The sequence below is a fragment of the Strix uralensis genome, chromosome 4 (genome assembly GCF_047716275.1).
Source record: "Strix uralensis isolate ZFMK-TIS-50842 chromosome 4, bStrUra1, whole genome shotgun sequence".
Lineage (NCBI taxonomy): Eukaryota > Metazoa > Chordata > Aves > Strigiformes > Strigidae > Strix > Strix uralensis.
In genome coordinates this window covers 92,762,273-92,780,311 of record NC_133975.1, presented here as the reverse complement: position 1 = coordinate 92,780,311, position 18,039 = coordinate 92,762,273, and the positions used below count along the sequence as shown (strand labels likewise).

General features: G+C 34.2%; 1 protein-coding gene across 6 annotated transcripts in view; it reads left to right on the top strand.

The window, feature by feature from the left end:
- UBR1 (ubiquitin protein ligase E3 component n-recognin 1) overlaps positions 1 to 18,039 on the top strand; it is a 79,284-nt gene that overhangs the window by 49,485 nt on the left and 11,760 nt on the right. For all 6 annotated transcript variants that reach the window (XM_074867896.1, XM_074867895.1, XM_074867897.1 and 3 more), the window contains 12 exons: positions 670 to 759; positions 2,321 to 2,508; positions 3,668 to 3,873; positions 7,222 to 7,315; positions 9,759 to 9,911; positions 10,333 to 10,430; positions 11,068 to 11,161; positions 12,482 to 12,630; positions 14,920 to 14,975; positions 15,289 to 15,385; positions 16,300 to 16,367; positions 17,287 to 17,437. In XM_074867896.1, the coding sequence (XP_074723997.1) occupies positions 670 to 759; positions 2,321 to 2,508; positions 3,668 to 3,873; positions 7,222 to 7,315; positions 9,759 to 9,911; positions 10,333 to 10,430; positions 11,068 to 11,161; positions 12,482 to 12,630; positions 14,920 to 14,975; positions 15,289 to 15,385; positions 16,300 to 16,367; positions 17,287 to 17,437 (1,444 nt within the window). The remainder of the gene's footprint in view (positions 1 to 669; positions 760 to 2,320; positions 2,509 to 3,667; positions 3,874 to 7,221; positions 7,316 to 9,758; positions 9,912 to 10,332; positions 10,431 to 11,067; positions 11,162 to 12,481; positions 12,631 to 14,919; positions 14,976 to 15,288; positions 15,386 to 16,299; positions 16,368 to 17,286; positions 17,438 to 18,039) is intronic.

Below are 18,039 nucleotides of genomic sequence, written 5' to 3'. Positions count from 1 at the left end.
CTCAGCTATTAAAATTGGACTATCTTGGTAATTAGGGAGGCAGGTTTGAAAGATTTTTTTTTTTGAGAAGTTATTCTTCTAAAATTCTAAGGGCAAAAGTAAAAATGTACTTTAAAAAGTATATTTAACTTATTAATGATATGTATAGGAAATGTAGAATATTTAATATTATCAAAACTTCAAGATGCTTATTCAAGTAAAAATAGCTAGATAAAGTAGTAAATGAAAACCGAAGGCTCACTTTCAACTAATTGAGCAAATGCTGTAAAGCTTTCTGTTCCAGATATATAGGTTTTTGCATGACTGTTTCCATGGGATGATTCACATCTCACATACTTGAAATAAGCTAGCAGTCTTTGTCTATCCTTCTGATGTACAGATGCTTTAGCTGCTTAGTGGTATTAGTGCTAGAATGGAAAATTTGGAAGAATTTTACTTTCCTTCATACTGAGCAGCGCTCACCAGGTTTAGGATACAGACACAGCAGCGTTAACAGGAGTGCACATATGGTCTCAGATGTTTTTGTTATTTAGGAGTATGGCAGTTGGTTTCATCTGTTTGAAAATCTGAAAATAACATGAAACTAAATATTAAAAACTTTAATCCTGTCTTTACTGTAATAAGAGCAAAATTGCATTTTATTTTTAACATCTAAGTCTCTATTCCTAGATGTTTGACACAGTGAAAAGATTGAGAGAAAAATCTAGTTTGACAACAGTAGCAGCTACATCAGTCTCAGAAGCTACAAAAAGTGATGAGGTAATAATAAAAAAAAAGTTCAGTGGAAGCCTTGTGTTTGATGTTTTGAATGACTGTTTTCAAAATGTGCCTAAATTTATTGTTATGTAAAATGATATTTTTAAATATTCTGATATATGTTCCAAGATTAATATTTTTAATAAATTATATTTATGTTAAGCATGTTTCATAGAATTACCAGCAGCAGTTTTGGTTGTACTTTAGAGTTAAAAAATAACTGAGAGGGGTGAAGGAGTAATTTGTGTTCAGTTCTCCATTTCTTATCTTTATGATTTGACTGTCTTTTCTATTATGTTGTCATTGTGCAATAGTTAGAAATACAAATCCACTTAAAATGATGTCTTGTAATTTTGACCTACCAAGAGGTTAATCTGCTTTACCTTGACTGTAGAAAGGCATCAGGTTTAGGTGATTATTCTGTTTCTGTATCAGTCTTTACCCCCTTCCCTCAAAGTAACTTTTGAAGCCAGAGGTCAAATGACACAGTGAAATGGCGATTTCAAACATTACTGCAGTCCCATGAGTTATTTTAATTGACAGTTGAATAGAAAAGAAGAATCCAATTACCCTTTGTGTGCAAAGACAGGCCAGTTTGCTCTTGTACATTCTGTTTGGCAACAGCTTTCTGCCAAAATACCTCTTGACTAGTCATTGCATGCAGAGCTCTAAACTTATCACAGCATATGCTGTGTTTCTTTTTTGAAAGAGGTGTCATATGATATTTGGTAAGGTAAGGAAACATAATACAGAAGTCACTAAGAAGTGAGACTCTCACAGTTCTGCTACATGTGGAGCAATTTGTGTTGTTTCATTTCCTCAAAAAGTAATGGTATTGTGAATGAAAGAAATGTGTATAATGTTGAATTTGTGCCTTAAGTACTTGAACAAGAGGAATTAGGTTCTATATGTTTTAATTAAGTCTATCTGTGTTTTTTGAATTCTACATTTCCAAAGCATAGAAATACTTTGTTTATAGTTTTCGAAGACATGATAGATGAGGAAGTACTGGAAGAAGAATAGTTTTCCAGTCTACAGTAAAGAAGAATAGGGGAAAATACAATCCTTAGATGTGTAAAATGCTGCCACAAAAATGTAGAAACAACCTGTCTGTTGTGTCATTCATAGCTAGTTCAAGATAAAATTTTCTTGAATTGCTGTAGGGGGAGATACTGAATACTCAGTAGGGAATTTGTTTGTGAGGAGAATAACAAAACACTGGAAGAGGCTTGTGATGTTCACCTTGTTAATGTTTCTTAAGAACAGACAAGCACCTAATTAAAATGGATCAGGTGTTCTTGATCCTATCTTTGGGCAGGGGATTGTGCTAGTGACCTTTTGTGGACCTCTCAAAATCTCTTTCTTCAGACTAGGTTAATGAACCTAGTCAACATTTAAGATTTTAGTTTTGCATTTTTCACATAGCAGTTAACTTTTTAATTGCTAAAGTGTTGTCAGTTAGGGAATTTGATGTCAGTGGTTAGAATGCATAGAGTTAGGGAAAGATTCTTATTTTTTGATGTTCTCTCTTGTCTGTGATTTCTTTATTCTCTTTTCTTGTAAGACCCAGAGCACTCAGGATAAAGAGAAAGCTGAGCGGAAGAGAAAGGCGGAAGCAGCTAGATTGCACCGTCAGAAGATAATGGCCCAGATGTCTGCACTGCAAAGGAATTTCATTGAAACACATAAGCTCCTGTATGAAAACACACTGGAGGCACAGGGGAAAGAAGATGCTATTATGGAGGAAGAAAGGTAAGAGAAAACAGACATCCAGAGTTCTGGTGTGAAGAGTTGTTCACCTGCTACATAAGTTCATTATGCTACATAAAATTTTTGAAAATACATTCAAGGGACAGATTGTGTCATCTCAGTCAGCAAACTTGTGTCTCTATTTACTTTTAAATCATCTTCTGTTACAGAATTATATGTAAACTAGCATGTGTATGCTAATGTAAGAACAGTGGACTCACTTTGTAGAGCAGCATAAGATAAATGATAAATTTAATTATTTCTTCAAATGGTGGATACTTACGTTGCTTAACATTTGAAAAAATGTCATTAGAAAGCTGCTGAGTTGACAACACTGTAATTTTGGAGGTGACTGTCTACCGTATGTGAAAACTTAAGTATTTAATTTTGAAAGAATCTGAAAGCCGATATGCCTTAAGGCTAAGCTGCAATGAAGAAAATATGCTTCTTGTAGCTCAAGTTGCTGATAATTTTTTTTTTTGTTAGTTTTTAAAATCTAATTTCATACTGAAGATGTTTGGTTCATCTTGGTTATAATTTTATTCATATGGATTGCTCCTGCTCTAGAGATGCTTCAACAATATCTAAGTATACCTAATACAACTCACAATTTAGGTCTAATTGGGGCTGCACAAAACTAATCAGGAAGATAGAGATATCTGCTGGAAAAAAAAAAGTACAGATCACTTCTGTGTGCTTTGATCTTTAATAAATCATGTTCTATAAATCATTGTTAAACTCTGGAATAAGGAATATTTAAAAAAAGACATGGAAGCTTATTGTGTCATAAAGTCTTGAATTAAGGTAGTGATATTCATTTTCGATATGTTTTCTTCAAGAATGGGAAACAATTTTAGTGTATCTGTAAGATTTAATCTAATCTATATTGAATACAATTTCCTGAATGTCCTACTGTCTGAATCCATTTTATTGGGTTATTCTACGTTAGCTAGTTTCCACTTCCTATTTTTGAAGAATACTGTATTTTAGTGAGGATTGGGGTGTTTCTTCATTGTTAGGTCATTGTTTAGTTCTGTAAAGCACTTTGATATAAAACCAGAAATACTAGCAGTATATGACATTTTTAGATGCCTGGAAGAATAAATTTGTTTAGGAAAAGCCATCTGATTATTTTATATCTGTGTCACTTATGGTCTTACAGCATGTCTTCGGCAATTGATTACTCCAAAATTGCTTTGGGTCCCAAACGAGGTCCATCTGTTGCTGAGAAAGAAGTTCTGACCTGTATTCTTTGTCAGGAGGAGCAGGAAGTAAAGTTGGAAAGTGCTGCCATGGTATTATCTGCCTGTGTCCAGAAATCAACCGCCTTAACTCAGAATAGGAGCAGAATTCCTGAACTCTCAGGGGGTATGCAATTTTTTCTTTTCTGAGATTACAAGCAGTTCTATACCTAGAGCTTATACCCTTTGAGCATAATTAAACTCTGTATTCAGTCAGATTGCTATATGGCTTACCCTAGGTAGTAAAAAGAAAGTAAAAATTTTTAATTTATTCTAAAATCCATGCTTTAAAACTTAAAAAATGAGAAGAGTATGAAGATTTTTATTTGTCCCCGGGAAATCAGAAAATTCTTCAAACTCACAAGAAGATTTTATAAATATATATATTTTTTATATATATATTTATATATTTTCATATATATATATAAAATATATATATATTTGGTAGGAGCAGTCACTCTGGAAAAAAATCCAAGGATGTTAACACTTCCTGTTTATTCAAGTACAGCAGCAAACTTCCCAATATGGAAGAAATATGTGAACATTTATCAGGGGCCAATACGGCAGCCTCAGGAGGGTTTGGGTTTTTTTGGTGGTTTGGTTTTTTTTTTCATGTTCAGGAGGTAATAAAAACAGCAACATAAAAAAATAGAAAAGTGTAAGCGAGGATGATATGATATCATCTGATGAATGAAAAAAATGAGTACAGGAGAATAATGCAAACAGAAGTGTTAGAGTTGCATAATAGCAAGTTGGTAGGAGGAAACAAAAGACCAACCAGAATTTTTTTGTAACAGTTGGTTAAACATGAGAAGGATTTTGGTCAGTTACTTAAGGGAAAGAAAGAAAATAAATAGAAGAAAAAGGGAAAACTTAAGTACTCACTGACTTTTTTGTTCTCTTTTTGAAAAAGAAAATAATAATTCAAGATGAGATGCTTGATGGCTGTTAATTTTAACAAGAGAAATACAGTCCAGAATAGGGTAAGAAAAGTTGAAACAATATCTAGATAACTTCAGTGTATTCACCTTGTCAATTATTAAAGTAATATTGAAAGTACTATCAGAATAATTGTCTTCAATATACTCTTTAATTATTTTTTAAAATACATAGAAGATAGTTGAGATCTCAGAAGGCTGAGAAGGGCAAACAAGTATTTGTCTAAAAAACCACCAAAAAAACAGAAGTGAAATGAGAAAGTACTAAAAATTTGAATATTCCATCCAGTCTGGATGCCCAGTATGTTGGATGATAGTATTATTATTAGTTGATAAGGCAATATAAAAAGTCAAGACAGACAGTAAAGCAGTAAGAAATGTCAAAAATGGATTTATCAAGAAAGGAACTTAGTAAGCCACCCTAATTCTTTGGCCAGGATAACTGGTCTTGTGGGTAAGGAGAAGGTAAGCTAATTTATTCTCATGTTTATTAGAATTTTTGGCTCTGTCCTGCTTGATACAGAGCCTAGGCAAACGTTGTTTAGGTGAAATCACCCCAAGGTGGATAAACATCTTATTATAAAACTACTAGTTTGATTCAAGCACACTATAATATTAAATAATAATTAAAAGTTAAAAGTGATATTTTTTTCCCTGTAAACTGAATTATATTTATTTTAACATAGATAAAAATTTAAATAGCTGTTATCTATTAAATATTTATTAATCAATATACATTCTCTGTGTAACTGTCCATATATTATAAAGCTGAGTCAATTTTTTCAAATCCTGCTTATTCAAGCTAACTAATATGTAAGGAATAAGGATGCAGTGTTGAAAGACAATAAAATTGGAGGTCTGAGTGTGCTCTCCAGATGTTTTCTAGTTTGTTGCCTTTGCAGGGTAAAGGTGTTATAACTTGTACTTCTAATTCCTACTGTTTTCAAATATGGTTGTTTGGGGTTTTTTTTGTTTTGTAACAGGATGTTGTTGATTTGGGCTCATTATGCTTTATGAGCTGACCACTATGTCCTATTTTTTTAATGACACTACTGTCTAGGAAATAGCTTTAAATTCTGTGTTAGTGCAGTTCATTATTCCTGCTTTAGTTTAGAAGTACACTCTTGAATGTTATCGAATAGAATTCTAAAGCAAAGGGAAGTTCAGCGTTGTTTCTTATTTCTCCAGGGTATTACCCTATTCTCTATCATGCTTGCAAACCTTTACCAACTTGCTTCACTTAATAACATGTTCTGTGTTTCCTCCTTTGGGTCATTAACAAATACTGAATAGTCCTAGACCCAGGACAGACTCCTACAGAATCCTGTTTGATCCATTTTTCTTTTTAACAGTGAACTACTGATAATGGCAATTTTGAGCCAGCTGTATAGAATTTTTATCTAGGCCATGTACTAATTGCATCCTTTTTTTTTTCCTATGGTACTCTGAAGTACAAATTAAATCCTATGCTCTTGTAGTCAGATACACTTGTAAGATTTCTGCAGTGACATGTTGGACTATTGAAATAATTGAAAAAAGAATGAAGTTCCTTTTCCTAAAGCCACTTCTGGATATTATTTATAGCCCTTACTCTCTGCTGCATGGTCCTCTGCAGCTCATCCATTAGAAGCAGGCCTGTAAGAGCTCTTTTTCTTTGAAGAACTAAATAAGTGGAAAAATGCTTGTTCTCACGGCAAAAGTGCAGACAGTAGCAAATTAGTGTTATACCAAGGTTCACTTTCTTATTTCAGTCTCCATTTGGTTTAGAGCAGCTTCAGCTGCTGTCAGATAGAATTGTATTTTCAATGCGATTTGGGTGATGGGGTTTTTGTGGGTTTTTTTTCTTTTTTCTCTTTCATTTTGTCAAATTCGGCTGTATCTGTTCAAAAGCATAAGCAGTCCATCAGATGAGACTTGGAGAACTGCTGCTGTTCAGTATTATCTAGATATCTTTAAGGGGAAAATGGAATCTCACCTTAGGTGTGTATGCAGCACAAAGACACCATTACACTCTCATAATGTTTTTGCTGTTAAGAATTATGCAAGATAAGTAAATGATAGACTTTGTTATTCAGGAGTGCCACTCATGTCAGTGGTTTGAAAATACAGGGGTTTAATTGGAGAAATGCCTAATCTTTCTTGGCCTTAGTAGTTTCATTTTCTTTCATTTAAAAATAAAATAACAAATACATTAAAAACTTCAGTGATAGAGAATCCAACCACAGAGCTATTCCACTGATGAACCCTTTTCTTTTTTCTTTAAGCAATTTACTATTGCTTTTGGATTTTGTTGTCTTTTTCTTCACAATTAGTGGAAAGTCTTCAGTAGTTTAAGTGGGCTCTGTCTTGTGATTACTTTGCTGGAGTATTGGTCTGGGAAAGCTATCCAAATGGGATTTTCGTGTGACTGTGTGAACTGTGGGAAAATAAAATCTGAAGGTTTGTGTTCTGTGTATACTGTTGTTCATTTCTGTTCATACTGATGGGGATTTATGTTACTGTTCTTCAAATAATTTCTTTCTGCTGTGTCTTTCCAGATACTCTAGATCCTCTTTTCATGCACCCTGACTTACCTTGTGGGACACACACAGGAAGCTGTGGGCATGTGATGCATGCAGCCTGCTGGCAGAAGTAAGGATGTGTCTTTGCAGCCTTTTATTGTTTTTTTTTATTAATCTGTTTTCTAAAACACGTAAGTGCCCACTGAAAACACAGTACAGTAAGTGGATATTTAATTCAGGAGTCAAAACTATTTGTACTCATCTAAAAGTTAAATATGGCACGAGAGAAGTTTTGGCCTGATGAAGAAAATCATCATCAAAAGTTTTTAGTGCCTTCTGTGACCCAAAAAAGAATCTCTAAGGAGTTACTAATTTATGCAAATAAAACCAAGGGGGTAAAACTGGTCACGAATAAGAAACCATATCTAGTAGGTTTATTTTTAGCAATCCAGTGAGAACCAGTATGAATCTTCCAGGTGAGCATTCTATAGCAACAGTACTTTGACTCTGAAAGTCTGTCACTAGGTCAGTATTTAAAGGATTAAGCTAATTTATTCCAGTGAGTCTTTAGATGAGAATCTGGCATTTAGAATAGAATGTGAATGGTTAAATCTACCAGTGTTTCTTCCTCACCCTTTCCCTGTCAGTGAACAGACTCTTGATAATAAGTAAGAGGAAACAATTGATAGTGTTCAAAAACTTTACTAGATTTCTATTGTTTGGGGGAGCTCACAGTTTAGACCAAATGTGTTGGATTGGAATGTGACTTGAAATATTAAAAGACCAAATTACTTAACTTGCAGAATATAGTCATCTTGCTTGCAGTTACAGTTGTAGGATTACAGAGAGCAAAGCTAATGCTCTCTGCATTTGACTCCACATAGGTCTGGCAAATCTAAACAAGATAAATAATGTGAAATAATAACAGAAATAATCCCACTGCAGTATTATCAACAGATAAAGAGAGTTGGGTCATACAATTGCAAGCTACTTTGTATTGTTGTATGATATAAACAATCTCTTGAGATTTGTTTGTACTTGTGCCATTTTACTTTAAAAAATCTGGCTAAACTTCTAGTGCTTATCATTTACTTTTCTATATGTGTATATATATATTTTAGATATTTATTTTTTTTTTTACAATAAAACATCAGTACAGAATAAATAGGTGCACACACTTAAAATGATACGGAAGTATGTTCCTTGAGTATAATACATCTGCTCTTGGCAGATCCATCTACATCTGCATAGATCTAAGTAGTGCAACATTGGAGCTCAGTTCCCTTGCTCTTTTTAAGAAAAGATGACTTGCTCTATGGGTAAATGAGATTAAAATGGACAACAGGCTCTTCTCATACGGGATGGCACAGAAGGTTTGAGTATAGTCTTTTATTTATTACATAACAGACATTCTAACTTACTAATATTCCTCCAAATGATGCCTGCCACACCTTTCTAGAGTATCTGTGCAGCCAAAAAGTACTGCAAAATACTCTCTAAAACAGTACGAGTTCAAATGAATGGAATATCTTTGTAGTTACTACATATGAGGAAGAGGAGTTGCTTGCAAAAAGTAGTTGTTTGAAAACTAATCAGGGAAAATAAATATGCTTTTATTGATTGTAACAGAATACTTCCCTAAATATTCTGTAACCTTTAGAACTTCTGCAGATGCCCCCACATGCACACTTTCTCATATTACATAAATGAGATTTTATTTTTTCCCTTAAAATGTATGATTTAAAGAAGAAAAAATTAGTTATTACCTTAGTGAGGAAGTTAGATAATTTCATATCTGTCTTTAAGATCCTGCATACCCAGTATGAACTTTAGTACTGAATTTAGTTGTTTGTATCTAGGCAAGAAGTTTTGAATGTTGCATCTTTTTGTTCCTAATAATACCACTGAGATGTTAATGAAATTTGAAGGCTTACTGCATCCACTGAGGGGGCAAAGTTATAATGAAACCTGTAAAAGCATAGTTATTTCTTAGTTTCCTTTTGAGTTTAAAATAGCTCAAGGGCAATATTGTAATATAAATTATCCTCTCTTCCTGTTAAAATAAGGCTGCAGTTTCATTGTCTAGTCATGAGGCTCAGTCATTGCCATGAATACCTGATTATTCATTCATGAAATGTTACTGGTAGTTTTTCCTAAAATTAAATGAAAATACGTACAATCCCTGTTTCAAACTTACTGTAATGAGTTGCATATGAAAGATATTAGATACAATGTTTCATTGTGTTGAAGATGATGTGAGAGAAGAGTGGAAGACTTAAGAACTGCTTGTCTGTAAAAATGTTAAAAGGATCTTAAAAGCAAGGAAAAGTTGCCGTCATTTTTGCATGAGTGGTATATCATGCACTTTTGCATGAGTTCATCTACGTGCTCAAAGGTTTTATTTTATTTCATGTGCTTGGATGTGGAAAGAGTTATAAATCAAAGGAAAAGACTTGTTTATTGGCTTGAATAAGTATTTGCTGGATAATAACACTTTTAATTACTTGAACATTTGTTTTCATGTCACATTTGAGTCATTCCACTTTCTAGTAATTTCCTTTTCAATGTTGTAGGTACTTTGAAGCCATGCAGCTGAACTTTCGACAACGTCTGCATGTTGAACAGATATTTGACTTGGAGAATGGAGAGTATCTTTGTCCACTTTGCAAATCTCTGTGCAATACTGTGATTCCTATCGTTCCATTGCAGGCTCAAAAAATAAACAGGTAAATTACCAGATTCCATAACCTTTAATTAAAAAAAAAAAGGCAAAAATTACTTTGGGGCTGGTTGTCTTTTCAGATTTTTTGGAGGGAAAACTTGGGCTGACCTTCCTAATCTGTATAAAAGACTGCATATCTCCTTATTGACTCTTCAGCCAAATATACTGCTTTTGGCAGTTTTTTATTTTTTTAAAAAAAGCATTTTTGGATTGGCTATTTTTTGGCGCTGATGTGAAATGAGAAAGTACCTAGATCTTGTATTTAGCCTAACATTTCATTTTGTACTGTTTGCTCGAAATTTACAAAACAGCAGAATTGTACAAGTACTGAGGTAATGTGTTTTGATCTAAATGTGTTCTGTTTTTAAAGATAAGGTGATTCTTTGAGTGTTAAAGTAAAACTTGCTTTCTGTTTCTGTTTTCAGTGAGGATGCAGAGGCAGTAGCTCAAATTCTGTCCCTGGCTAGGTGGCTGGAGATTATCATAGTCAGGATATCAGGCTACAGTGTGAAAAATGCTAAAGGTTTGTTACCTTAATTTTGAAGCTATTCTCTGGGATATCTAATATACCAGCACATGTTTTAACTAATAGCAACAAAAAATTTCAAATAAAGAATACATTTTGCTGTCAATCATGACAGCATCAAATAAAGCTGGGGGACCCTTTCTGAGCTGATGTCTTGATTTCACAGTGCCCTCACCAATTTCCTGGTTTCTGTGAAATTCTTTCCATCTTCCCTGTAGAAGAAAATTATGGATGCTTGGGCAGGATAGTCATCAGCTAACACTCAGAGTTAATTACACTTTTGTATTGACTGTGATATAGTAAAAAGCAGAAAAATGAAATTAAAAGGGCCAAAATAAAAACATGTATGAATGTTTAGAAAACAGGAGGTACAGAGAATCAACATTTTCCTTGCACTCTTATAATGCAAGAAAGCTCTTTTTCCTCACCAGCAAAGCACTACTTCTAATCCTCATGTTTCTGGGAATAGAAGAAAATGTTACTTAAGGAAGAGGGTTAGAAGACAGTCTGGCTGGTGAGGTCTGTTTACAATTATTTTCAAAAAGTTTAAAAAGAAGTCTCACTTCTGTTAGACTGTAAAAACTGTAACAACTTCTTTGTTTTTTAATGTGGATTTAATTTTTTTTTCTGGAAGGAGAGAAACAAAATCTTCCAACGTTCGCCAACAAGGGAATGGGGAACTCTGCTTTGGAATTCCATTCCATCCTTAGCTTTGGAGTTCAGTCCTCGTAAGTGTTACTGGAAGTGCTTTCTGCATGACGTTAATTATCCATCTCTAAAACAACCTAGGTATACTTCAGGACTTTTATTGAAGGAAAAGCATATGATTTATTTGGTCTGAATATGGGCTTGCTTATACTTTTCCTTAAGCATTCACTGAATGTCAGATCTCAGCAGAGCTAGATGGACCCCTTGGACAAATCCAGTCAGGTAGTTCTTATGTTCTTGATACAAAGTTAGGGGTCTAGAATCTTCTCATCTTCAGTTCCAGTGATTTGGGTTACTTCCTGTGCTTCTAGGCAAGTTATTTAATGTCTGTCTGCCTTAATTTTCCTGCTATATGTCTGTTTTGGGGATAGATTTTACTTGAGTTTGGATGCAAGAATGTAATATAGGTTACTCAGAGGAGTGGGCTGTCTTGTCTGTTTCTATTCCAGTGGGCAGAAGTGCTCACGCAGTAAAATGAAATGAATGTACAGATACTTTTCAAGTGTACCCAGCTGTCTTGTCTTCTTTTTAGATCACACTATAAGTATTCTACTTCTGCTACTTCTGACTGACATCACAGTTACGCAAAGTACTTACATATCTCTGCTATTTGTAAAAATGTCGTCAGAAAGTTGAATCAAATTCTTGCTAAGTGATCTCCACGGGAAAGATTCTATAGTTTTCACTTAAACAATGTGGTGTTTAAGTATGAGCCTGGCTAAACCCCAGACTTTGTGGTATGATTGTTTTGGCTGTAGAGATTTGGAGAATTAATATGAATGTCATGTATTTCTGTTAGAAAGTTCTGTGTATGACTTTGAAAAAACACAAGCCATTAAAACTGTACATCTTTTTGCCTAGGCACTTTTCTGTGTATAACTGCATTTGCATAAACTAACCCAATGTCAGTTGAAAAGAGCTTAAATGCTAAAAAATGTAAAACACATTTGAAATGTCTTTCCATTTTTAGTGCCTTATGAGATGGGAATATATTTTTACTCAACACTTCTAATTACACTTGCTTACTTGCATTTATTTTTTTATTGTATTTTACTTTGATTTAAATGCTTGCATTTTTTGAATGCAAATTATAATACAGTGTACAGAAATAGACTCCTTCCAGCCTGACAGCTCTTAATCTCCTTAATTTGTAGAACCTGTTATGTCGAGGTACTTGTTTGCTAATGGAAACTAGTTTTTTTTTTCTCTTCTGTACAAAGAGCCTTTGTATTTAAGAATTCTTTCATAAATAATTTGGACTTTGTTAGTGATTGGTTGACTGCTAAGTAATAAGCACTATTAATAATTCAGACTGAAATTATCTTGGCTTGCTTTTGCAGAGCCAAATACTCAAGCAGTATCAGGGAGATGCTTATTCTCTTTGCCACCACCATTTATAGAGTTGGGCTAAAAGTTGCTCCAAATGAAGCTGATCACCGGATTCCTATGATGACCTGGAGCACATGTGCTTTTACCATCCAGTGTATAGGTAAAACATAATTTGGGTTTATTCCTTCTCATGACTTGAAAATCTTAGTAGTTTGACTGTATAATTTTATACAATCTGATTGTATAAATAATAGTAATAGCTCTACATAAATAAGAGCAATATGTAATAGTATAACAATGTATATTATATGTAATTACATATATAATAATAGAGTGATAATCTGTAATCCAATATAAATAACAGAATATTTTTGTTAGATGGTAGTTTATAAAATAAGGTTTGGAATGCCAGCATTGAGTTTAATCTGAGAGAGCAGGGAGTGATCATGTTTCACATTACTAATTGTAACATTAAGCATGAATATCTACAGGCTGCCAAAGATCATTGGCCTGCAGGCATCTCCTGCACAGTTAAATATCTAACAGCTATGAAATAGTACTTCCTCTCTCATTATTTCATTTTGTCTCTATTCTCAAAGAATTCTCATGGAATTTGTAGAAGAAATACGGTCTTTTGTATTCTGAAGTTGCTAAGCAGATACCTGGTAGAAAAAAAAACAAAACCCAAATATTTTCTGGCATTAATTGCTCTTTGAAGGCAAAATAATTAACATAAAAATGACTGCATTTTTGGGGATAATTACCTGTTTAGCAGTCAGTCTTATTTCATTTCTGTACTATATACACAAAGAAGTTTTTCTAATAAACATGAAGCTGTAGATAAATCTGTAGTGGCTTACAGGCCGGGAGAGAGGCAAGAGGTAAATCTGAAGTGCATGCTGAAGAAATTGAGGATGTAATTATACATCTCCATAAATATGATTTGCCAATTATGCCGGGGTTTTTTTGATGAAGCTGTTGAGGTACAAGTGTAGTCTACCTTAAATCTGTAGTGGACTTCACCCAACTGGACTATCAAGAGTTCAAAAGGTTTTTAGGAGGGTTGGGAATATTCTGATAAGGCAGGAATAGTCATGAAAACTGTGTTGGATTTCACCAGAAATGGGTCAGGAGAGGACTGGAAGCCACACAGGTCTATTACATTATGTACTTAATGCTGTGCATATTGTTTTCATTTGATATTTAAACAAAGTCCGTGGTGGCTGTCAGGGATGACTTTGCCAGCAAGTGTGTAAATGCAATAATTGTACCACAGATGTGATATCGAAGGCATATGTTGGAAGTAGAAGAATCAGAAGCTTTACCAGGCCAAGATTATAAAACCAGAGGGACCACTGTGACAGTCTGACCTATCCTAGACCACACCACTTCCTTGGATTCATTTTTGCTCACAAATAGAGCAGGCTTCCATGAAGTTGTAAAGCAAAACTGTCTACATAGCTTCTAGTATGCTGGTTTTCAATCTGGTCATATAGTGCATTATGAAAACCATTTAATGGGCATGTAGCCAAGTTGCCCGGACACAAGGAACCTTAGCTGCCTGTATTAGTGGAGTCTCTAGAGGATGTTCAAAGTGTCATTGACCCAAGGGATATGAATTGCTTTTATTGCCTGAAGTCAGACATTTAAAAATACAAATCTGATTTTTCCTGTGTTTCCTCAGCAGCTCCACATGTTGTGTGTCAAACTGGTGTATGAAGTGTTAAGTTAAAATACTTTCATTTTTTATTAGAGATGGTTAAAAAAAAAAATCCAAACACAGAACCAAAAAAACACCCAACAAAAACAACAAGAAAAATTCCAAGATTTTGAAGTGTACTGATTAATATCTGAAAAGTAACTAAAGCACAAAAAAACATTTGAATTGATACCTTTTTGCTCAATTGAGTTAATTTGGTTTCATACTTTTAATTGGCTTATTTTCTCTTTTATTATCCCTTCAGAACCAATGCTCTAAGGGAGGGAAGCTGAATTGTATTCCAACTTGGGAATTTTATTTTCAAAATATTTTTGTTAAACTACAGTCAAATGCAGTAGTGCAAATCTGAGGGTAAGATGGCTGTATAGCATCCCTGTAAACACATCTGGATGGTTTTGAGCATTGTAGAAGGGTAACTGAAAATGTAACTAAATCTGTAGAATGTCTTAGCATTCATGTGAAACAGTGTTCCTTTAAATCCCAATTTAGGAAGATCTGAAAACCAAGTGTTTTTAAAAAGCTTGTTTCAACCATTTATCTGGAAACATTTAGTACCATTTAAAAGAATTCTCTTGAAAAATGTTATCTTATCAGAACAAAATTGAACTTTAAAAAGAAGTACATAGTCCAAGATTAATTTATTCTTAGTGTAAGTGCATTCTAACAGAAATGTTATGGTAGTTCCTGTAGAACGAAGCAACTTGATTTTTTTCTGTGTTTAATTTTAAGAAAATCTCTTGGAAACAGAGGGCAAGCCTTTATTTGGATCTCTACAAAATAGACAGGTATGGGCAAGTAAGATATGCAATACATTTTAAACAAAGTTTATATATATAAAATACACACACATATATGAAAAACTGTTGAAACTTCTAACATCAAGATCATTCTCTGTTGAGGGATAGCTCTCAAACTGTTTAGGTTGATAACATAAAGAGCATTTTGGAAGAATAATTTTTCTACTTATACATGGAGGTTCATATTAAATTCACTTATCAATGTGTTTTCTGTTTGTAGAAGTAGATATGTTTTTAAAGCTTTGTTTCACTATTATATCTTCCCTTTTTTCCTGTTCAACCATTTTCTCTTGCGCTCTAGCACAGTGGCCTTAAAGCATTAGTGCAGTTTGCAGCTGCTCAGAGAACAACATCACCACAGGTCCTGATTCAGAAACATCTGATTCGTCTTCTAGGAGGTATTGTATTCATTTTCTTTACTATCTTTTGTGTGCAGAAGTTTCTATTGTAAAATGGCACACACATTAATACAGTGTAGAAGCAAAGGTTAGACTACTGACAACAGTGCTTTCAGTTTCTCTAATGTTGCCTGAAGTCATGGAGTACTGCTTGAATTTAAGTAATCAACAACTCTGTTACCCCAGGCCTGTACCACTGATGTCCCCAAAAAATCCTCTATCCCAGATTACCTAGGCCTGGAGATACATCTGGCATATATACAGACAGTTAACAATCTATTTCTGTCAATGTTCAAAACTACTCAAATTCTGTGCTAAACAGGTGGATAAAGTCACAAAACAGGTATTCCTCTCTCTTAATTGAGAGACTTGATATTTTTAGTACTTTCAAGAGGCTGCTTGCAGCCTAGTTTAACGTGTTTTGGTCTCAGGGAGAGCTAGTTTAAGACACATAGCTACCCTTCATGTTTCTTACTGATTAGGTTAACATGGTAGCTCTGACTTGCCTTCTATTTGATAGGATTTTTAGGTGTGGTACAGGCTTTTGTATTGGATTAAGTTGTGAGGCATCTAGTGTTGCAGTGCCTAAGTACATTTGTGGACTTCACCCTTAACACTGTGTGTGCTTTATTGAGCTGGAGAAATAAATCAAAGATTTTTATCTCAGAAATTTGAAGATATAGTCATTAAAGTTATGAGCTGGTTGGGCATGTGGAAATAGCTAAACAGATGCACAATCAATTAAATAGTGGTAAACAGTTAAATGGATACTTCTTTAGTTCAGAGACTTGGATATTTTTTTTTTTACAAAACACAAAAATGATAGAGGCTTTAAAATCAGATTCTGATACTGCATTTCAATCCAAAAGAGGAGCATACATACCAAACACATAATTGATATCTTTACTTTGTAGTTCTTCTACCAAACTTTAAAGTGGAGGACACTCCATCCCTCTTAGAAGTAGATATGTTCCACGTTTTGGTAAGCAGGTTCATTTTATTCTTCATATTGATACTTCTTTTTTGAGCATGGATTTTTCTGTGTTTTACCCTGTAGATAGTCCTGCATTATCTGTTCACTTGCATGTGTCACATGATTATACATGAGCACTTCATACAAGCAAATGATTACATATGGCTGCTATGCACAAGTGTTTACTTTTAGTTCTACTGTTCTTCTAGCTTTCAAGTCATTGCTGTCGCGCTCTTATTAAATTTTATGCTTGCAATCTCATTCATCTTTTTACTACCTCCATTGCTATCAAACCTCAAAAAACCCCTGAGAAATGCACCCACTCAGCTTGTTTCCCTCACTTTCACTTTGTCTCAATAGGCCTTTCATACCTTTGGATTCCTTCACATTCACTTTCATTACCTTCTCTAGTCTTCTTAGCCTCTTCTTTCTGTTCTTAATACAAATCAGTATTATATTTTCTTCTACTGTTAAAACCCCCCTCAGAAAACCACGCAACAAAAAAGCCAACAAAACCCAAACAAACAAAAAAACCTCACCAAAGTAAAACCTGTTTTGCCCTGGTTGCCTTTCTAACTAATGCTTGGTCTTGCTTCTCACTTTTTTTTCAATGTGCTTTGTCTTATGTCAAAAACCAGAAATTAAGCTTTCTAGGAGCTGGACAGGCTTTCTTGGTGTATCTCTAAACTGGCATTTACAGTAAAACTATATCGGAGTTTCCCACATGCTAGATGGGCACAAATGGTTAATATTTTCCAATGAGTTTTTGCTACACTTTGTGAACTAAAACTAGCAAGATAAATGAATACAATTAAACTGACTACAGAAATTAAATATAAATGTATAGTGAGAATATAATTTCTATTACCCATGTAGTTATTACCAAATTTCTGTTACTTTAATATTTGCTCCTTCCCTTTCACTGTAGGTGGGAATTGTGTTATCCTTTCCATCTTTATACTGGGAGGATGCTGTAGACTTGCAACCTTCATCAATTAGTTCAGCCTATAACCACCTCTACCTCTTCCATCTGACAACACTGGCACACATAACACAAATCGTCGTCTCTTCAGCAACAGGTAGAGGTGTATTTGGGTTGGATTATTCTGGCATTTTACCAATTTCTTAAAAATAATGAATGGACACCATTAGTGTCTTCCAGGTATAAACTTCCTTTTAATAAATGACACTTAGTGCTAGGTAGCGATAACTGTCTTCTGGTAAAATATAAATAGCACTACACCATTTCCAGAGCATTTTATTATATCACTTCTGTGTGCTTAGCCTAAGAAAACAAAATAGTTATTGATATATCAGTACTTGCTCAAGTCAGTCATTCCAGAGTGGTAACTTCCCATCCTCGCTCCTTGTAGAATAAGTAAAGCTCTGCCCAGCAGCAGCACTCTGAGCTGTACAGTGACAGTTAGTATGGATTTGGGAAATAAACTTTTCTTTACCTTTCAACCTTGTAAATACCCAGAGCCAAAATACAGAATCCTATAAACTGCTAGGAGAGAATTTCACTTTTCTCTATTTCATACTACTGTTAAAAACTGTCAGTAACCTACAGGCTTCCTAGCTACTATTTTCCTTTTTCTTCAGCATGATGGGAATTAAGAACAAAAGTAATTCCTGTAGCTTAATCTGTGTAGGACAATAACTTCCAAAGTTCAAGGAAAGG